The 23275-nt window shown below is 42.2% G+C and overlaps 1 protein-coding gene across 3 annotated transcripts in view; it reads right to left on the reverse strand.

Annotated features, from left to right (window-relative positions):
• Nucleotides 1-2103: 2103 nt before the first annotated feature.
• arhgap28 (Rho GTPase activating protein 28) overlaps nt 2104-23275 on the reverse strand; it is a 162701-nt gene continuing 141529 nt past the window's right edge. For all 3 annotated transcript variants that reach the window (XM_043687786.1, XM_043687788.1, XM_043687787.1), the window contains exons 9-15: nt 19757-19916; nt 18433-18515; nt 15989-16186; nt 13601-13834; nt 11192-11316; nt 5419-5483; nt 2104-4331 (exon numbers count right to left, since the gene is read on the reverse strand). In XM_043687786.1, coding sequence (XP_043543721.1) covers nt 4240-4331; nt 5419-5483; nt 11192-11316; nt 13601-13834; nt 15989-16186; nt 18433-18515; nt 19757-19916 — 957 coding nt within the window. In that variant the 3' untranslated portion in view covers nt 2104-4239. The remainder of the gene's footprint in view (nt 4332-5418; nt 5484-11191; nt 11317-13600; nt 13835-15988; nt 16187-18432; nt 18516-19756; nt 19917-23275) is intronic.

The following is a 23275-nucleotide window of genomic DNA, read 5'->3' on the forward strand; positions in this document are numbered from 1 at the left end:
CGGGCTGCACACCTGTGCCTACTGATTCCAGGGATCAATACATTTCAACTAGAGCTTAGAAGTTAGTTCAAAACCAAGGAATAAGGGCAAAACAGTAACACACTTAATTCACTGCCATTCTTCCCTCACCCACTGCAATGCATGTCTAGTATGATGTGAACTGTTAATATTCTAACTGTTTGTCCCACCCTCCTCCCCTCACAGTTCAGTAGCTCACATTACAGTTTACACTGAGAATTAAAGACACTGTTCATCATGTTCTGTGATTCGACTCAGCAATATAAGATAGAAGTTCCACAACCTTAACCGTTGGTTTGTGGCTCCTGCAAATTATTTTCCGAAACCAGCAATGAAATCATCCCTAAAGCATCCTCAACTGAAAACCAATTGATTTTGAGCCTCTGTTACTGTTGCCAGTTTTTCAATGTTGGAGAACCCACAATCTACTGAAGCCCTAATAATAGCTATAACATATAAAAGGCAATTGATATGAAACATTTATCCACATCCTGTGATAGTGGGGCCAACAACAAAGAGGCACACGAGATATCTCAGAATGCTGTATCGAGAATCCATTTTCATTTCAATATCACTGTTCATCAGTGGGAATAAGGTGGTAATAAACACAAGAAGTTACCACAAGGTGCCATCTTTATACTTGACTCAAGTTTGCTTTAAGCAGCTGGCCAGAGGCTTCCTGGCTCAAAACAGGAGTCACACATTTGGATTTAAACTGGGGCGCCGAGACACAATTCGGGTGGTAAGGCAATAATTTTAGTCTTTCACTGGCAAACTACTGCAAATCAAAAAGGTAGATAAGCAATCCTTAAAAGAGGCCACTTAATAAAAAGGCATTTTTGAATATTTCATCATCTCGCATGTTGTCAGTCCCTCTGCAAACACCCTGCACCCTCCATGTATCGTCTACCCTCTTTCCAGGGCTCTTTCTGGCTGCAATTCTCCAGTTTGGAGATTCAAAGTTTGGAGGGTGGAACTCTGCTTTTGCTTCTTGTGCAGTTAGTATCATGGGGACAGGAGTGTCTCTGGACTTGTCCATAACATGTATCTGGCCCATAAGATGGTAGTCCTACTGGGACCCTGAACTAGTTGGTCAAGGATTGCATGATTGGAACCATGCTGTCAATGGATCATCACCATCAAGAGATAATCCAGGACCAAAGAGATCCAGATACGGCATCAAACGAGGAAGAGCCCAAATTAATCGAGTTAGATAAGCTTCAAAAATCCACTGGCAAAGAATAATGTGCTTTAGTTTAAGCAAAGGCTTAAAATAAGGTACCATTTTTGACCCTGGTGCAAAACAGAGAGAACTAAACCCTGGAGCGCTCCCTCCCTTCAGTCAATCTGTCAGTGGCATCCTGTTTTTTAAACTCGTTACCCTGCTCCTGACTATCCCTGGGGTCAGAGGTTGCAGCAACGGAATGCAGGGAACTTTGATAGACAGGATTATCAAGATCAGCCTTCCTAACATCATTTACATGTGGCAAAGGGGTCATGGGGTCACTGAGTTTGGGAGAGGGATTGAGAAGAGAGGGGGGTTCACTATGCTGTCAACAGTAAGGCATCAATAGAGCTCTTTGCTCAATCTTCCTATCACCCAATTTCAGATAGTTTAATGGAGGAAGACCCAACCCTTTCAGTTGATAAGTTGTGCCACATGAAGGAATACGCATTTAAGAATGGAACTTGGATATGAAAGGACTTGAATCAAATTTAGACAAATGCTGTCAGACCACCTTCACATCTCCTTTACAATTTGGAATTCTTAACAGACCATTCAGTAAGAGTCTTTCCACTCTCAGCAGGGACTAACCATCCAACAAGTCTTTAGATTACATTACAGTGTGGAAACAGGCCCTTCGGCCCAACAAGTCCACACCGACCCGCCGAAGCACAACTCACCCATACCCCTACATTTACCCCTTACCTAACACTATGGGCAATTTAGCATGGTCAATTCACCTGACCTGCACATCTTTGGACTGTGGGAGGAAACCGGAGCACCCGGAGGAAACCCACGCAGACACGGGGAGAACGTGCAAACTCCACACAGTCAGTCGCCTGAGGCGGAAATTGAACCCGGGTCTCTGGCGCTGTGAGGCAGCAGTGCTAACCACTGTGCCACCGTGCCGCCCACACGGTGTGTTAATAAATTTAATTAGCATATAGAATTCTAATTTTCATCATCAAGCATCAATATAGAAAATAACAGCAAAATTTGTGTCTATACGCCCCCTCTTCATAAATAATCATTCGGAAAGTGGTAGTTGTAATATATAAAACCCTTGAAAATTCAACCAGCTCTGTCCTTTGAGGTTCCAGGAACAATTTCAGAAAATTCTCCACTATGTGTGCAATACTCTGTTAGTGTGACTAGACTGTTTAGAACCATAGAGTCATAACATGGATAACACAGATCAAACAAAAGGATGTGGTGATAAGCTCTACATATGTCCTGTACACCTACTATATTTAACCATAAGCACAGCATTGCCCTGAGCAAACTTGGTAAAATAGCCCATATTTCTAAGTTCCATCAGTAGGTGAGTTTATTACAGGGCTATGGTCTAATTCACTTTCTGACAATGGACAGTAGAAAATACCTCTGTTGTAACCTCTCCTGTAGAAAGGCAGGGTCATATAATGTATACATTCTTACCTGATTGATGTATGTTGACCAACAAACCAAATGGGGCCATCAAACTCTTACTGCTACCTTGGACCTGAATAAACAGTAAACAAGCCCACATTTCCCCTGGGGCAACCAAGCGTAAAAGGCAAAACAAAACCATTAAAGTAATTGGAGCTTCTTCTCCCCACCCACACCCCTTAAAAGTTATCAATCTGCACAACACAGAGCAGGATTTCAAATTCTTCCAACCTCCTCTCTTGCAAAAAGACTTGAGTTTTGAATGCTGGTTGCAATGCCGGTTAACTCCCTAGTTAGTGTACTAAAGCACATATCGAGTGAGACAAAACAATCCATGGTACTCACACACAGACTAAGCGCAGGAACAAGACTAAACCATTTTGCTCTTTGAGCCTATTCCACTGTGGTCAATTAAATCATGCCCAATTCTGTGACTTAAATACAATAAGTGTAGAAGATTAGGGTAATATTGCAATTTTCATGTTAATGCCATTTCCACTCATAAGGCAAATACCACAAGAGAATCTCCTGTGCCGAGGAGATTCTGAATTGTAACAAAGATTAATTCATTGCAGTGTCCCATGGAGGGCAAGTTTCAAAGCAAAAATGGCTCATTCCTTCTTCCACTCTCAATCAGCTTCCTGTCTGTTTTAAAAGCGTAGGGTTTTGTTTCCAACAGATCTGAATCTCTGAATTGAAAAGCAGTGGCTGCAATCCATCATTCTGTGCATACACAGAATCTGTAAAGGACACAATACAAAAGTCAAACCTTTACTTTGCTGCAAAACAAAATTCCAGTCAGATATGTAACTGAGTCCTGGAGTCACGTTCCGGCAGGAATTCCTTGCTAGTGCAGGTGCAGCTATCAAACTCTCCTTATGTAAAAACTTCCTGCTTGATAGGATGGATGGAATTTGGCACCGGTTCCAGGCGCTAGAAATGGCTGTTTCTTTTTTATTATCAGAGGGAAAAAAACACAACATCTGTCCTGTTTATTCTTTGGCTGTCCTCAGCAGACACCATCGCTCCGAGCAAACCCTTACATGCACCCCCATCAACTAAAAAAAACACAGAAAATAAGACGTAGTTGGTATATCTTTTGCTTCCACAGTTGTGTGGTCTGGTCAAAAAGACATAACTGTTTAAAAATGCACATTCCTTCAAGGCTGCATTTTTAATGGTTGTGACTGGCGGATCAACTTAGTTCTTAATCACCACCAGATGAGTTTATTGCGAGCTGTTTTATTTGCAACAACTTCGTACTGACTCCAGTCTTCAGAGGTGGCTGACAGAGAAAAGAAAGCCTTCACAATGGTGAAAACTCCCATTGGTGCTGAGGGTGTCCCATTGAGTGGCAACATGCTTAGCCAGTCCAGTAGGATTGAGACCTCGGAAAGGGTCACCTGTGAAGGCAGTGTTCTGCAGGTAACGATTATCAACAGATCGTAGCCTTAGACATAGAGGCACCACTGTAAAAATAGCTAGTATTCTCAGGGGGTCCCTGTAGTCACATTCACCAAGACTGTGTCTGGATTATTAAACGGCCCATCACTCTGCAACAAGTAATCTCACAATGTTCTGGGTTTGATGACCCATGTTGCGTTCGGATTTAAATGGTACAAGTCCAGAATGTATGTGTTGAGGTCCAGGCAGCGTTCTCCTGCAAAGATGAAAACACAAAATGTAAATCATGAAATATAAACAGCCACAGAGAATGTTGCTCGACAGTGCCAACATTTCCAATTTGTTGGTCATATCCATCAGGGTAACTTCCTCTCTGATGAGCCAGTTCAGGATTTTAACTTCTGTTTCACTCTACCGGAGGAAAATAAAACTTCAAGACTAGCGAGTGCTGACTTCCTTTTTGACAGACACTTCTCCTACTCATGACTCTTCAGTAACCTGTGACCTTAGGCCTTGACTGAGCTGGGAAAGTTATCCCCAGTATCCTGGGAATTATTTATCTGTCAAATTAAATGCATGAGGAACGGATTATCAAATTGCTGTGTGTGGATTTTTTGCTGCGTATAAGTTGGGTCCCCTGCATTATAACACATCTCTGGCTACAAAAAACCCTTTTGGCCTGTGGCTGTGAATGTAATTTCTTTCTTGCTCAGTATGCTTCTGCTGAAGATTTCTGATAGTGAGTGTCAGCGGGATTTTACTCAATGGGGTACAGCTGCTCTCCATTGGCGCACCTACATGGGTGGCAAGAGTCTCTGAACAATGGCATATCTGGGCTCTTCCTGCTGCCCAACCTGGGAACAATAAAGCTAACAGCTGCACGAACCACTGTGGCTCAGATCAAACTTAGAGCCTTCTGATTGTGAGGCACAGCAGTGCAGCATTTCCGGCAGAATAAGACAACAGCATCGACACAATGGGTCAAATGGCCTTTTTCATTCTACTGAGCAGGAAGGGGAGTATACAATAATCTGAAGAAGGGTCACTGGACTCAAAACGTTGCTTTCTCTCCACAGACACTGCTGAGTTTCTTCAGCAATTTACTACTTTGTTTCAATCTTCAGCATCTGAAATTCTTATTTTGACATTACTTAAGTTGCTGTTGTTTGAAACCAGATTCTGAAGCTAATATTCCAAGGGTGGTGCAACAGGCTGTTTGTTTTAAATGAGTGGAGCAGGGTTGGAAGAGAGAAATGGCATTGACATTGATTGACACAAGCAAAAAATTAGACATTACATTCCTCCCACACCCTTCACGTGACAGCAACTTTAAAACAACCTACCTATATTTCCACCAATTTCAAACAAGTGATGGCTCTGTCCATTAACAGGTACTGCAGAATTCGTACTGTGAAGATTTGATAAAAAGCCAAGCTTAATTTAGAATTTGTTGAGGTGTGAACTACCAAATAATTAATCATACTCATTACATATATCAACCCAATACAATGTTTGCTGCAGATCATTTCAGGGAGGAGAAAGTGGGGACTGCAGATGCTGGAGATTAGAGTGTGGTGCTGGAAAAGCACAGCAGGTCAGGCAGTATCCGAGGAGCAGGAGAGTCAACGTTTCGGGCCTAAGACCTTCATCAATCAAGATTCCTGATGAAGAGCTTATACCTGAAAAGTTGATTCTCCTGCTCCTTATATGCTGCCTGACCTGCTGTGCTTTTCCAGCACCACACTCTCGACTGTAGATCATTTCAGTTCGGTTTACGAGAATATGAAAAATATTACCTTTTTAACATAATTTCAAAACCATTTGAATTTATTTTTCCTTTCATTTAAACTTCACTTTCTTTGTCATTACAGAGCAGAGGAAAGAACACAAGAATGTCCCCTCGAACATTAACAGTTGCATTTTATGCAGCAAACTATTGGCTGGAGAGGATACAATAAGCAACACTGGACTGTGGTTAGATTGCACTCCGGAGTAATTCCGGACAGTGCTAGCTTCCACATAATCAAAAGAATTGTCACAATCTGGTCAAAAGAGGTGGAGCGGTCTCCTTCTCAGTTGACCAAATAGGCATTTTAAACATTTATTTATCAAGCTCATATGCATTTTAACAGTTTCAAGTACAGTGGCTGTTCACAATACAGATAGATAAGTTTTATCTAAGTTTGAAAAGGAAATGACCCCTATTGTTCTTTGCAGTCGATAGATTAAATAATGTAATTAAGAAATGTTCCTTCTCACACATGCATTCAGAAATAGGCTACAAGAGGGGAGGGAGTTTAAATGGTTTCACTTCTGGTTTTCCTCTGAAGTCAGTAGCTGTGTGGATTACGTTGAAGATGCTGCTTGTAGTGTTTGGCTGGCGAGAAACAGGTAAGTCGCACACTTGCACAATAGCTGGACAGTGTGCGAGAGAAAGGAACCATAAGTTTCTTTTCTTGCTGTTACCCATGTGTGGTCTGTCTGACTCTCTAGGGAAAAGAAACATGGTCTACTTTAAAGATAAAAGGGTTAGCTTGCTATCACAGAACCTCCATTCACAAACTAACCAGTTACTAAGTAAGGTCACAGCAAACTGGGGAACCTTCGTTCCGGGTCAGTGATTAGATTGAATGGTCTTTAGAGCCCTGTGCTCAAACAGAATCCATTACCCAAAGGGATTAAGTTCAACAGCTCATCTGCCCCACCTGAATGGGCAGATTATGTCTGGCTGTCTGTGCGAACAAAGTGACAGGCTATTCACACTTATTTCAGCTGAATGTCCTGGTGGGCTACTTTCTTTCTGACAACTTCATAAATTGCAAGGTGGAGTTATGCAACATGCGGCCATTTTAGAAGCTGCTGTTCAGGTCACTTGAGGATACTGCTCCGTCCATTGCTTTAAACCTAATCCAATGGTTCAACCAACTCAGTAATAAAGTCATTTCTTTTGATAACAAGACGTAGACGCCTTGAAAAAAATAGATTTTCTTTAAGAATGCCAGAACTGAGATGTTACACCCACCAGGAAAGATTTCAAACAGACTAATTCTTTATTCTAGAAAAAAGACTGAGGGATGACCCATCGTCAAGGTGATGGAAGAGTTGAATTGCATAAACACAGAAAAAGATGTTTCGACTTCCAAATATGATCAGAAATAGGAGTCATAAGTCCAATAAGAAATTCAGAAATAAAACAATTTAGTCCGTGAGTTGCCAGACCATAGAACCTGCTAACACTGGGAGTAGTTCAGGCAACTCACCAAAGATGCATTTAAGGTGAAGCTAGACAAACACAGCAGACGGAAGGGAAGAGAGGATGTGATGATGAGGAGAGATGAAGGGTGGGGAAAGACTCAAGTGGAGTATGAATTGTAGTATGAACCAGATTGGACTAAATGGTCTATTGCTATCCTATACATTCTTCATAAGGATTCCTACTCTTTACGGATAACCTCACCTCAATCAACCTGAATTAGAAATCCACTTTGTCCTATCATATGTGTAGGTATATGTGTCAGTTTGATATAGCTGGAAGTCTGAATTAATTATAAAGTGCTGCATTCTCAGAGCTCATGTCTTTCAGACGATACATTGCAACAGCTCCTGCCTGCCTGTTCTGGTAGACATAGAAGATCCCAGCAATATTGTGTTTATAGAGCACCGTTAATGGAATAAAACACCCTGAGGTGACTCACAGGAGTGGTGTAAAACAAAATTTGAAACCAAGCCGTAGGAAGAGATAGTCGGGCAGATGATGGATCACAAGTTTAGTTGAAGAGACAGGTTTCCAAGGGTCACATAACGGAGGAGAGAAATGTAGAAAGAGGACAGGGTTAGGCAGGGAATTCCAAAGTTTAGGGTCTTGGCGGCTCAAGGCAAAATGGTGATGACACTCAAACAGACAGGAATTGGAAGAGCTCAGATATCATGATGGGTTGTGATTCCGGGTGAAATCATTTGGTGCAGACTTCACGCTGAACGTGCCACTTATGCATTTTTGGGGCATTCAGTATTTCTCTCCTGAAGAAGGAAAAAAGTAGGTGAAAGGTTAGGAGGGGTTAGATCAGCCAAGAGCTCATGGAGTGAGGAAACATAAGGCTCAAGGGGACAAATGGTCTCTTCCTGCTCCTAATGTGCATGCTTATGTTTTACCAATGAGCTACAAATTAAGACTCACTTTTAGATTGAGATGGTGGCATGCTGATAATGTCACTAGTACCTGTAACTTCCAAATCTCTATGGGATCTCCTTTTTTTTTGAGTATTCAATCCAGAGGCCTAAGCCAAAAGATCCAGGGACAAAGGTTCAAATCCCACTTTGCCAGTCCACCACAACAGCAGGTGAACTTTAAGTTAAATTGAAGAATCTGGACTCAGTCATGATGCCATGAAGCTACCGTTATGTTTTTAAAAAACTGATCTGGTTCACTAGTGACCTTAAGGAAGGAAGGCTGCCAGCACTATCTGCTCCGGCCTACACGTGACCCTCGGTCAACACCACCATCTTGAGGGCAAGTAGGGAAGGGCAATAAATACTGGCCCAGCTGGCAATGCCCACATTCCATAATGAATCAAACAAAAGTTGGCTCATAACTGGCCCCTTGAATGGCTGAGCAAGCTACTGAGTTAGAGGGCAATGAGGGACGGGCGATTTAATGCTGGCCTTGCCGACATCCACATCCCATGAAAAGTCACCATTCATGCATGGAGCCGTTACACCACATGTGTAGGCCATTCAGCCCATCAAATACATTTTTACAACAAAAAAATAAGGTACTCATTGCTTTCTGCCCCAAGAGTTTTTACATTCCTGAAACATCATTTTCTTTTACCCTGTGGAATTGATATCCTTTCCAATCTCAAGGACCCTCACTCTTCCTGAAGAATGAGGAGCTCAACAAACTCATTCAGGAGAGATGATAGAAAGCTCTTCCACACACAAAGGGTGATAGATGTTTGGAATGTTCTTCCACAGGAGCCAGGAGATGCAGGATCAGTTGTTAATTCCAGGTCTGAGAGAGATAAATCGTGGTTAAGCAATGTTATTAAGGGATATGGGCCAAAGGCAGGAATTTGGAATTGGGCCAGAGATCAGCCATGCTCTCATTAATTGGTGGAACAAGCTCGAGGGGCTGAATGGCCTACTCCTGTTTCTATGTTCCTATAATTCTCTTCTATCTTATCCATGTGGCCGTACTTCATATCACAATGAAACAATGTTGGCTTGGTAACTATCGAATCAATGGACAGCAATCAGTAAAACCTATGAGGAACCTCTGCAGTGGCTAATCCTGCTAACTGAGATTAATCAGAGTGTCTAGTTTGCCACTGTCACTGAGGTCAGTTAGTTAGATTATAGCTGTGTAATCAGGATAATCAATACGAGTGACATTCACTGAATAATCAGTATAGAAGTTGTTTTGAACTCGATAGGGTATGCAGCACAGAAACAGGCCAGTCAGCCTCTCCCCTGCACGTCTGTATAACGTTCAACTCAAACATCCTCCTGTCTTAACTCTATCAGCATATCTCTCCTTCCTTAGCATGTAGACCATTCATCTCAACTACTCCCTGTGCCAGCAAGTTATGTAGTCGCACCTCTTGTGAGTAAAGAGCTTTTTTTTCTCAAATTCTGGCTTATATTTCTTGATGACTGTCATACAATAATGGCCTTTCATTTCACTCCTCTCCAGGGGAAAAAAAAGCAATTTGTACAATTTCCTCCTTGTGCAACAGATGACTGTTTGAGTAAAATACTCTATCTGCATTCGATGAACTGAAGTCATAACAATGTGTGCTTTATTCACAACCTTACTATTTCTGACTATACAAATATTGTGGGTTAATCTTTATCTGGTTTAGACCAATCATGGCACACAAACGGGAAAATAGTTTCTATCAATTAGAGCTTAGCCTGAGTATTGTGTATAGTGTGGGCATCTGTTATGGTGCAGACTAAACTCCCTCAAAACATTATCAAGGAGATAGCCTAGAACCTAGCTTTTATCTTATTTAAAGGCAAGTGTAAGGCACTGCGTTCCAGATATGATTCGATTGGTCAAATTACAAGGCTTTAAGCAAAGCACACTTAATTCTTACACCACAGATAAAAGACAAACAAAAATAAAAGTAATTGACACAGCTTTAGCTCTATCGAAATACTTAACAAAATAATATATATTTTAACTACTACTCATCAACTGTTCCAGTATAGCAGTATTCCATGAACACATCCTTGGCAAAGGCAAATTCAGCAAAACATATTTGCTCATTTGCTATCTCCTCCAGTCCATGAGAAGGAACATTGACAATGAATCTAGCAGCAGAGAGAGATCTATATCGAGCAGCTCCAACTTCAAAAAGCCAAGTTTAACAACTGAAATCAAAACTAAAACCCTTGGTCTGTGTGAACCTGACTCCACCCACTCATGCTTCTTTTGTCCAATTTTTTAAAAATCCCGAAGCTATTTATTCCTCTTTCCCATGGAGCAGACACCTTGGCACCAGGTTTGCAATACCTCTCCAAGAGAACCAGGACTGAACAAATCCCTCTTAAAGGCATATTTTGTCAGAGCACCATATTATGGGAAGGACGTGAACACGCTGGGGATATTGCAGACGTGGTTGACAAGAATGGTTCCATGGATGAGGAATTTCAGTTCTGAGGGCAGATTGAAGACATTCCTTGAAGAAAAGCCAGCTAAAAGGGGAATCATGAGCAGGCTAGATAGAGTAGATCAGGAGAAACTGTTCCCATTTTCAAAATGAGCAATAACAAAAAGGCACAGATTTAAAGCAATCTGTGAAAGAAACAAGGATGAATTGAGGAAACCCTGTTGTCACTCAACGAGTAGACAGGTCAGTGCCTGCAAGTGTGGTGGAGGCAGGTTTAATTGAGGCATTCCGCAGGACATTGGATGATTATTCGGATAGAGATATGGTGCAGGGACATGAGGTAAAGGCAGTAGATAGGCAATAGGCAACGATGCCCATTTAACCAACCAGTGCAAGCTTAACGGGCCAAATGGCCTCCTTCTACGCCATAACACTCCTGTAATTGAGTTATTTAAAATCTTCCAAACATCGTTCACGTTGACATAGCTTTTGCTGAGCTCACCTGTTTTCACAATGAAACCGAGCAAGAATGTCACTTGCTTTGGTCTCACTGTCCAGCTGAATGGCCATGGAAACCTTTGACAGCTGGGTGGCATAAACACGGATGACTCCCTCAGGTATGTCTGACTGCAACGTAAAAGAGAAAATCATTTTCAAAGCCATGTAATTATTTTCCCATGCTCCTGCAATATCCTTTATGTAAACAGACAACATTCATTCAGGTGTTGTAAGCTGGTTATAAGGCGGAGGAGATGGTGGCATTGTGGCAATGTGGAAAAGTAATCCAGAGACCCACATAGTGTCCTGTAGAAATGGGTTCAAATCCCACCATGGCAGCTGGTGGAATTTTAAATTCAATTTAGATTAGATTCTCTACAGTGTGGAAACAGGCCCTTTGGCCCAACAAGTCCACACCGACCCTCCGAAGAGTTAGCCACCCCAGACCCATTTCCCTCTGACTAATGCACCTAACACTAGGGGCAATTTTAGCATGGACATTTCACCTGCCCTGCACATCTTTGGACTGTGGGAGGAACTCAGAGCACCTGAAGGAAACCCACGCAGACACAGGAAGAATGTGCAAACTCCACACAGACAGTCACCCGAGGCTGGTATTGAACCTGGGACCCTGGTGCTGTGAGGCAGCAGTGCTAACCACTAAGCCACCGTGCTGCCTCAATTTATAAATTGAAATGAAGCTGGTCTTTGTAATAGGAACTATGGCAACTACCACTGATTGTCCTGGAAATCCTTGTTGCCAACCCTACCTGGCATGACTCACATGTGACTCTAAATACAATACGATTCTTACCTATCCTCAGGAATCAGTTCAAGGGCAGCTGTATGTATATAAGGGAGTTCAGTTAATGTAGTTCATGTGGATTTCAGCACAGCCTTTGACAAGCACCCATATGGAAGACTGATATCAAAGGTAAAAACACATGGGATCCAGCATAAGTTGGCAAATTAGATCCAAAATTGACTTTGTGGCAGGAGGCCAAGGATAGTGGTAGAAGTGTGTTTGTGTGACTGGTGTGCAGAGGTGTACCACAGGGACCAGTGATATATTGTTTGCGATATATATAAATGATGCAGGTGAGAACGTATGGGGAGGATGGTAAATAATTTTCCAGATGACAGAGATTGGCCAGGTGGCTGACAGTGAGGAAGATGGTCTTAGGTTACAGGCAGATGGAATGTAACTCTGGTACAGGTGAGGTGATGTACTTTGGAAGAAGTAACAAAACATGGGAGTACTTAATGAATGGAAGGAGACAAGGATGCTCAGAGGACTTTGAGGTGGGGTTTGTCCACAACTTGCCGAAGGTGGTACAATAGGTTAATAGGGTAGTCGTAGGCTTGTCTTTATCCATTGAGACATAGAATAAAGGAGCAGAAAAGTTATGTTAGGACTGTACAAAACTTTGGTTGGAGTATTGTTCGTAATTCTGGTCACCACACTACAGGAAGGATGTGACTGAACTGGAGAGGCTGCAGAGGAGATTCACCAGGACATTGCTTGGGATGGAGAACTTCAAAATGGAGAGAGGCTGGACAGGCTCGAGTTGTTTTCTTTGGAGCAGAGAAAGCTGAGTGGGGACCAGATAGAAGTGTATAAGATTATGACAGAGATGGAAAGGGTAAATAAAAGGCAGCTCTTCCCCCTAAGTTAGAAAGGCAATATCAAGAGAACACACTTTTAAGGCAGAAGGCTTAGAGTGGTCTTGAGGAACACTTTTTCACCCAACGAGTTATAGGGGTGTGGACTGCACTGTCTGGGTGGGTGGTTGATGTGGGTAATCTCACAACCTTTACAAAAGTACTTGAAGTGTCATAACTAATGGGCCTAGTGGGACTACTGTAGAATTGGTATATCTTTGACGGTATAGACCGAAGGACTGAAGGGCCATGTCCATACTATATGATCTATGATTCTAAGAAATGCTGACCTTACCTGTGAACCCGTATGAAAGAATTAAGAAAACAAAATTACCTAATTACTATGTGCCAAATCGACCTGGTACTAATAGATACATAGAAAGAAAAGTAAAAATATCACGTTCGTAAGATCATAGCTTGAGCACCGTGGACATCTCTGGTCATCATATACAAGGAAAAACAACGTCTTTTAAAAGAAGATACACCAGGATGTTACCAGGCAAAGGACAAAGGTTAAGAGGTACCTAATAGATATATTCAAGTTGACAGTTTTGACAAAGAAGATGAATGAGTCAATAACCACAGATTTCAAACCATTGACAAAACATCTCGAGGGTTGAGGCCTGCCCTTTCAAAGAGCCGACAGAGGCACAATGGTAGAATGGCTTCCTTCCATACTGTAAGGTTTGATCATTTTATGAAAGAAGAGAAAGGAATATTGCCAAGCCAATGGCAAGGCACAGGAATGTACCTTCAAACAGAGTCCCAAAGTAGATGAACAGGAGTTCACACCTGGGACCTCCCACAAGGCCGGCTCCTGGTTTCGGTTGCGTCCTCGGGGTGAGGAACCAGGTGACGGTGAGCCATTTCCCCTGAAGGTTGGAGGGAAAAAAAATGAAGATGTGTTCAACCACGTCACTCTGGTCCGTCTTCGATTCTCACTTTCATTCATCTTCCGCACCTGGGCGATCATAAAGGGCGGGATCTGCAAAAGACAAGTATAAAACTGCAGTCATTATTGCTGGAAGACATAATGGCCCAGAGTGATTTCTCTCAAAGTAGCAATGAGGCCAGTGATGCTCAGTCATTTTGAAACTAGCAAATGGAACAATGATTTCAGATGAAGGACTGAGGTGCAGCTAAACTTAAATTTCCAAACTTCATTGTCAGAGGCACCACACTCAGAACCACAGAACTGTTTTACAGCACAGGAGGTGGCTATTTGGACAATTGTGCCTGTTAACAGCCCTTCAAAAGTGAATTGAATTGAATTGAATTTGTTGTCACGTGTACCGAGGCACAGTGAAAAGCTTTGTCATTATCGAGTTGACAAGTTATTATCTAGTGCCCATCTCCTGCTTTTGCCCCCATACCCTTGCAAACAATTTCCTTTCAAATAAGCATCCAATGCCTATTTGTATAACTCAAACCCTCCATTCCCAGAATCATCCTGGTAAATCTTTTCTGAACCCTCTCCACTTTAACAATATCCTTCCTACAACAGGGCTGCCAGAACTGCACACAGTACTTTAGAATAGGCCTCACCAACGTCCAGTAAAACCTCAGCATGACATCCCAACTACTTGACATGATCCAGGACAAAGCAGCCTGTTTGATCAGCACCCCATCCATCACATTCAATACCCACCACTGAGTCAGAGTGACAGTTGTGTGTACCATCTGCAGGATGCACAGCAGTAGCAAGACTCCCAGGATAGCACTTTCCAAATCCACAATCCCTACCACCAAGAGGAACAATGGCTGGTAAGCTCTCCAACAACCAACTAACCATCTTGACATGGAAATAAATGGCTGCTCTTTCAGGGTCGCTAGGTCAAAATCCTAGAACGCCCTCTCTAACAGCACCACAGATGCGTCTACACTCCAAAGACTGCAGTGTTTAAAGTGACACCTCATCTACAAGGACAATTAGAGAAAAGAAATATGTGTTGGCCCAGCCAGTGATATCCACAAACAAATAAATAACAAAACCATTTTGCTGAGTGACATAACCAGATTAGGGGAGAAAGTGAGGTCTGCAGATGCTGGAGATCAAAGTTGAAACTTTATTGCTGGAACAGCACAGCAGGTCAGGCAGCATCCAGGGAACAGGAGATTCGACGTTTCGGGCACAGGCCCTTCTTCAGGAGCCCTTTCCTTCCTGAAGAAGGGCCTGTGCCCGAAAAGTCGAATCTCCTGTTCCCTGGATGCTGCCTCCCTGGATGCTGCCTGACCTGCTGTGCTGTTCCAGCAAAAAAGTTTCAACACATAACCAGATTAATGGACCAAAAGTCCTATTTCGTTCGCTCTTGGATTCACCCAATCCAGCAGTAAAAATGCACTTTCAAGTCAAAGAAGCTATATAATTTTGTACAGCAATCAGATTAAATTATTCAATTGTTACTAAATTGATAATTCTCCGATATTGCCCTTAGGTTTGCAGGAATGAAATATGAACATCCAGAATATCACACCCAGCAAACCAGGAGGAGAATCACAGGTGTTTGAACATAATTAGCTGTGTTTCTCCCCACGTTATTTGGACATTTATCCGCACCTGCCTACATCAGTCAGAAAGTGAACTGCCACTTCATTATCCCTGTTCGATGGGCATTGATTGGGTTGGTTGGCTAGACAGCTGGTTTGTGATACAGAATGATGCCAACAGAGCAGGTTCAAATCCCACGCTGACTGAGGTCGCCACAAAGATCCTTTCCTTTCAACCTCACCTCTCATCTGAGGAATGGTGACCCTTAGGTTAAACTCACCACCAATCCTCTGTCTCTCTCTCTCTCTTACGAGAGAGCTGCCCTATGGGACAATGGAAACTTTCCTTTACCCAATACTTCACTGCCAGTCAATAATCTTTATTCCTGGGTCCCACTTTTTGTTTTGCTTCCTGGTCGTAAAAATAAGGTTTAAAAGAAGTCTTGAAAACGCAATTATTTTTTGCCCCTATTAAGTTTCTCCTGGTTTGATCACACCAGTATCCTGAAAATTAGTGTTTAATTCCTGGATGTTCTAGGGCATTGCCCCAGCATTGGCAAAACCCAACCGGGATTTCGACTTGCATGTGAATTCCTGGCTGACTTGAAAGAGACTGAAAAGAAGTAGTGAAGAGTGCTGTCGGTTCACTCACAGTCCACAGGATGTCCTGGTATTTGATGAGAAGCTGCACGATGTTGGCAGCTTTGGTAGCGGCCTCTGCCTCTAGGTGGTTTCCACTCCTCCCTTTGCACATGAAGAGATTCGGGGCGACAATCATGGAGACATTCCAGAGGCTCATTCGGTTTTTGGCTTCGTTCGCTACGACCTTGCTGAGATATTCCAAGAAAGCCTGGAGGAGGGGGAGTGGGGGTTGGGATAGAGAAGGGGTTCAATTCAATGGTAATGAACATTCCTCTTGGAATTTGCCACTTTTTGATTTATATAAAATAAATATAAATTTGCGTTCCTAGTTTTACACTATTTTCAGAGGATCTGGGTGCCATACTGCTTTCAACATTTATAAACAGTGTACTGGGAATATATTTTGTACGACATACTCTTGGCTTATGAAATGAAATTATAACACTCTGATTAAGGAATTTTGGACCAACTGTGAATGAACTGTGGAACAGCAAAGGAATATTAACTGAAATTTTCTTTCAGATTAGATTCCCTACAATGTGGAAACAGGCCCTTCGGCCCACAAGTCCACACCAACCCTCTGAAGAATAACCCACTCAGACTCATTTCCTTACACTTACTCCTGAATAATGCATCTTACACAATGGACAATTTAGCATGGCCAATCCACCTGACCTGCACATCTTTGGACTGTGGGAGGAAACCAGAGTGCCCGGAGGAAACCCACGCAGACACAGGGGGAAGGTGACAGTCACCCGAGGTTGGAATTGAACCCGGGTCCCTGCCACTATGAGGCAGCAGTGCTAACCACCAAGCCACCATGCTCACTTTCTAATACCAAGCTACTTTTCAATCCTGCCAACTAACGAGACCTTCACTTTGCTGGTATCGCGTTGGGCTGCTCACATCGCAGAGGACAGAGTCCAAGCCTGTGCAGTTCTGTGAGTGACCCAATTAGTCCCACTCTCCCGTTCTCCACCCTACTAACAGGTATGGGACGTGGGGCGGCACGGTGGCTCAGTGGTTAGCACTGCTGCCTCATAGCGTCAGGGATCTGGGTTCAATTCCAGCCTCAGGAGACTGTGTGGAGTTTGCACGTTCTCCCTGTGTCTGTGCAGGTTTCCTCTGAGTGTTCCAGTTTCCTCCCGCAATCCAAAGATGTGCGGGTCAGGTGAACTGGCCGTGCTAAATTCCCCATAGTGTTCAGGAATGTGTTAGTTAGGGGTGAATATAGAGTAATTGGGTAGGGGAATGGGTTTGGGTGGGTTACTCTTCAGAGTGTCAGTGTGGACTTGTTGGGCCAAAGGGTCTGTTTCCACACTGTAGGGATTCTTTGATTCTATATTGTTACGTTGCTGCCAAGAATTATATTCAAAATACAAGAGGGTCATCAATTCTCAGTGGGTGCTGGATTACTTGAAGTGTGAGAACTGCACAGTGCAATTGCTGCTCACTATGTGGTGAGTGATATTTTTACTAACCACAGAACATGTTGTCACTGAAAAGGGCATGGATCAAGTTGTAGCTAATAACTGAATCAAAGTGAGAAATTAGATGCATATGATGTTTTGAGACAACTGAGATTGGAATAACTTGCTTCAACTCAGTAACCACTGGCTGAGTGAACATTTATAGCCTATCCCTAATTGTTGTTTAAACACAGTGGTTTGTTAAATCCATTCAGAAGGGAGTTACCCATATTACTGCATCTGGTCCTTACCAAGTTGAGCCTGGCTTGTTACAACATCCAACAGTGATTAGGCTAACTTCTGATTCTAGACTGACACTGAATTCAAATTTCACCAAATACCATGGTGGTATTTGAATCTACATCCTTGGTATTAGTCTGGGTCCAATGGATTACTGATCCAGTGACAATACCACTCTACACCACTGATCCATATTCTTGAGGAGATGACGGTAAGCCACCTTCTTAATCCTTGGTGCAAACTGAGTGACTTTCTGAGCTCTTCAGTCAACCATGTTGCTGTGGGCCTGGAGTCACGCATAAGGCAGAGTTTTGAATGACAGTCCAAAAGCTTCACAGGGACATTTCTGACAACGTTCCCACTGTTTTTCTAGAACAGGGAGTTAGTGCTGTAATTGGTGTGTTTGGGCCCTCAGATCAACTGCATGGCACAAAGCTGCAAGGGATTGAGACCAACATTTTATCTAATGAACTGAATTTAAGTTGTCCAGTGTGCTGTGGTGGGATATGAATTCCTGATTTGATCATTACTCCCCAGACTCTGGATTACTGGCCCAGTAACACAACCACTACTGAATATTGTGACTTTTTTTTCTAAAATCTGTTAATGGGATGCCCATCCCCCATTGCCCTTAAGTGGAGTATCCTGCTGGATAGTTAAGTCAACTACTGATATATTCTGCTGTTCATCCTCTTCAGCTGAGCATCAACTAAGGTCAAACTCTTCCCCTTTCAGTCATGCATACCTTGATAGTGTCTCTATTGGGATCAGGCAGTAACATGATAATAAGATGCAGAGCTTGTATCTGCAACTTGATTGGTGAGATATCTGAAACCAAAACAAAAGATGATTGTTCAGATGCAAAACATCATTTTATGCATAAACGGAAAGGAAAACTTGTTATTTAGGAATGAAGTTAATGTCCCAACTATCTCCCACAGGGTGTAAAAAATCCCACGCTAAGTCAAGGTAAAGTCACCATAGTCTTACCAGACCATAGGGCTACTCTCTCATTCGCGAGAGATAACCAGTGGTGTTCAACATGATGTCATACACCTTCAGGCAAGGGAAGGGTTGAGAAGGAGTGTCCTCCTTGATAACCTCAGACATTGTGGGAATTGAACCCACGCTGTTGGCATCACTCTTCATTGCAAGACAGCCATCCAGCTAACTGAGCTAACCAACTATGTTACTGTTTCAAAGAAACACTTTCCAGTGTCCTAGCAATTCTTACCCCCTCGGGCGACTGTCTGTGCGGAGTTTCCACATTCTCCCCCTGTCTACATGGGAGAATTTAGCCAGTCCAAAGATGTGTAGTGTATGTGGACTGGCTAAATTGTCACTCAACACTAATTATGAGATTAGCATCTGATTAAAATTAAATTACTGTACACATCATTCAACAAGTCACAACGTTTTCAATGACTGGGATCATCAGCCTTAAAACGCACAGTTTTGGTATTTCAGTCGTTTCCAATTGATAGCACACTGTGGGGGTTTCAACGGGGCACACAATGTGATCACACAGAATCACAAGCAACTTTGTACATGTAATCATATATAGACAGGTTCCTAAAATAATCGGCTATGGAGGAGTAACACTTTGCAATAGTAATGACAGTTAATATTCCACCAAAGTCCTGGCAATGATGTCTGTAACTGGCAGACAGGAAAAAAAAGCACAAAGTAGGGTGAAATGCAAACTTGTCCAAGTTTCAAACATCAATATACAGATTGTTCTGCTATAATGCGTGCTTCGTTAAAGCAAATTTGCTGTAACGCAATTGATGAACTGGGGACACTGTTTCAAAAGCACAAACTTTTAAAAAGTGTCTTGGCTGTAACCTGATTACATTGCTAACATTTTAAGTGCTTTTTTTAAAGCGTGATTTTTCTGTAATGATGGTTTGCACAAGAATACAACCATCGCGTTAAAGAAGAACTACCTGTATCGTTGAATGTGGGACGGGGGAGGAAGAATACTTATGTGTGAACACGTCTGCAAGGATAAATACACGTCACAAAGATGAAAAAATGATACAAATATACTGAAGTTAACAAAGTCCTACTTTGCACCGCGACAAATGCTGGAAGGTATTCCGCAGTCAGTAAAGGGTAAGGCAGTTCTCGGATGAAGGTCTTCAGCAGGCAGGCGACATCATTGTGATGGATTTGGTCCCAGTCAAAGGTGTCATTGTAAAATTTTGCCTCCAACTCTTGTCGATAATTCTGTAAATGAAAGTTACATCAGTTTGAATCCAACTCATCTTGTGGGTTTAACAGCATGTTAAACGCGTAGCCAAGGTTGCCGGAACTTAATATTGAATGCTACAGAGGATGGCCACAAAGTAAATCCTATCTTTGGTGAAGGATATCATATAGGAAGAAGATGTACATGTTTCCTACCCATAATTAAACTGAACCAGAATGAGTTTGGGTCCTTAAATGAATGAACTATAACTGAACTGATCTGAGGGGCAGAATGGCCTATCCATGTTGCTAATGTTCTTCTGCAATATCTGCTATCATATATAATTATTTTAAACATCTTTTTAAAATTCCCGTATAGCAATGGAGAAAGATTGGTGTTAAGGAACATTATTATTTTAATTTCAATTCCCTTTTCTTCAGTAATACTTCTCCTTCAGTTCATGAAATATAATTTTACACTAAATATTTAACAGCAAATCATTTGCATTCCTCGTCATTGAAGGCAGACAGAATAACCCGCTTAATAAATTCCACTTTGAACATCCATAGAGTCATTCAGCACGGAAACAGACATTTCGGTCCAATTCATTCATGTCAACCAAGTTTCCCAATTTAAACTATTCCCAATTGGCTGCATTTGGCCCATATCCTTCTAAACCTTTCCTATTCATGTACCTGTCCAATTTTTTTTAAAATGATGTAACTGTACCTGCACCTACCACTTCCTCTGGCAGTTCATTTCACATATGAACCCTCAGGTCTGTTTTAAATTTGTCTTCTCTAAAAATATGCCCTCAGATTTTGAACTCCCCCCACCTCAGGGAAAATATTTTCATTATTGATCTTATCTATGCCTCTCTTTATTTTATAAACCTCTACAACGTCACTCCTCAAACTCCTACGCTCCAGTAAAAAAACATCCCAGCCTGTCCTTATAACTCAAATCCTCCAGTCCAGCAATATGTTGGTCTATCTGTTCAGAACCCTCTACAATTTAATAATATTCTGCCTATAGCAGGGCTGATCTGCTTTAGGACTGAGCGTGCATTGAGCATTCACTCACTTGCATTTCACCTTTGCATTTCGTGCAAGGTGTATGATTTAAGTAAATGTATGATTTATTTTACAGTTTGCATTTTGAACTAGTGGCATGTGGGCTTCGGTCTGTGTGTTTGTGGGAGTTTAATCATAAACTTTTTCACTATTTGTGGAACCAGAATTTTTAAAATCCAGTTTGAGAGAGGAAGTCCATGTGGTGATAATGAGGATTTGTTTGATTGGAAACAGCTTTACGTCAGAGAGGTGATGCCTAGTTGTATTATCGCTAGACTGTTAATCCAGAGACCTCGGCAATGTTCTGGGGACCCAGGTTGAATCCCTCCATGGCAGACGGTTCACTAAGTCATTTAGCAAAGGAAACCGCCATCCTAACCTGGTCTGGACTACATGTGACTCTGGACCCACAGTAATATGGTTGACTCTTGACCACCCTCTGAGATTGGCAATGTATGCTGAACTAACCACCCTCATCCCGTGAATGAATTAAAAACAAAACCAAAGTGGGCAAAGCAAATAGTGAGGAAAATTATTTTGCTTTCCATTAAGACAGGTTTTTTTGGCACATTGTGGTGACGTCACTGGGCTAGTCATCCAGAGACCCAGGCTAATGCTCCAGCAACATGGGTTCAAGTCCCATCATAGCAGCTAGTAAAGGTCGTATTTGTTGAATAAATGCGGAATGAAATGGTAGTCTCAGTGAGGTGACCATGATTGTCGTAAACCCTCATCTGGTTCGCTAACCTCTTTTAGGAAATTAACTCTGCCATCGTTACCTCCGTGTGACTGCTGCCTCACAGCAATGCGCTTGACCCTTAACTACCCTCTGAAATAGTCAAGCAAGCCACTCAGTTCAAGGACAATTAAACCATTTTAAACAGTGTATACATGCTGCCTGACTGCTGTCTTAAAAACTAGGGCTGTATGTAACTAGGGCAACAGGGTTAATATTGCACTCCTTAATAGTGCTCCAAAAATGTACTTTTGACAAATGGGTTATGTAAATCTTGAACTTTTCCAACTGCACTCTGGTGCTAAGGAACCTCACTAATCCTTGGAAAATGGTAGAAAATTGCCTAATTTTCCAAGAACAAGATTCCTCATTTCTGGTGTGCAGCCAAAAACATTTTTCTAAAGGTTAAGACCCTACTTAACAGATTGGAATATTCCTTTTGAGCCCTTAGTCAGATTGTGCCATACTCACTCCCAAGTCACAAGGATACACAGCCTTCATCCTTTCAGTCTGCCAACCAGTGGCAGTCTCTGCGTGAGATTTTAAATGTGACTCGCCACATGACAACGTCCAGTCCTTGATAAAAGGGATTTATTTCCCTGTGATACTTGAGGCAAGGTTAGGATCCCCTCTATCACAAGAGAGATGTCAAAGCACAGGGAATGTATGAATGTGGAATGTTGGTGGGCTAGTATGGAGTAGGAGTTTTCCAAATCCTATTAATTCATCTGTTTTTCGACGGAACTGGTCTCCTAAACAGTGCACACACAATTTGTAATCTTCCAATGCACTTATAAGGCAGCAGGGGAGTCATAAACAGACAGCTAAAGGAAATACTTGGTGGATTAGTCACTCATCAGTGTCTTCCACTTCTCTAAACAGCTTCATTTTTTTTTACAAAGCAACAGAAAAGAAAACGGCATACTTCAGTTAAAGAAGGAGACACCTCTAGAAGACTAATCTTGATACTTCCCCACGTCATTGACCAAACAATGGGGTTTAAAGCGAGTAACAATTTCTCTATGGATATGTAGGGTCTTGGGGTGCTATAGCATTGGCATACAACAAAACAGAGTTAGTAACTAAATAGTTATTCATGTTATTGTAGGGATCAAGTAAACAATGTACATTCAAGTATACTTCAATTAATGTCACGACATTTGCATCAATATTGGGCTTTTTTTTAAACTTTCTTAATTCATTCATTGGATGTTGGTGCCACTGGCTGGTCCAGCATTCATTTCCCATCCCTAATTGCCCAAAGGGCAGTTAAGAATCAACCACATGGTTGTGAGTCTGGAGTCACGTTTGGACTAGATAAGGATGGCAGACTTACTTGCCTATAGGACATTAGTGAACCAGACAGAGTTCTTCAGCAATTGAAGGGGTTGCACTGTCACCATCAGACTAGCTTCTTATTCCAGACTTTTGTCAGATTCAAATCCCTATCCCACATTGAAGGATCTTTGTTAGTTATTCTCAAAGCTGAAAGCAGGGGTCTGAGGCGAACAGAGGTAGGGTCAGAGTGGCAAGCAGAGTGGGAGGGGGAGGGTGGGGTGGGGATCAGAGAGGGTACTGAAGGATGGGG

The sequence above is a fragment of the Chiloscyllium plagiosum genome, chromosome 4 (genome assembly GCF_004010195.1).
Source record: "Chiloscyllium plagiosum isolate BGI_BamShark_2017 chromosome 4, ASM401019v2, whole genome shotgun sequence".
NCBI lineage: Eukaryota > Metazoa > Chordata > Chondrichthyes > Orectolobiformes > Hemiscylliidae > Chiloscyllium > Chiloscyllium plagiosum.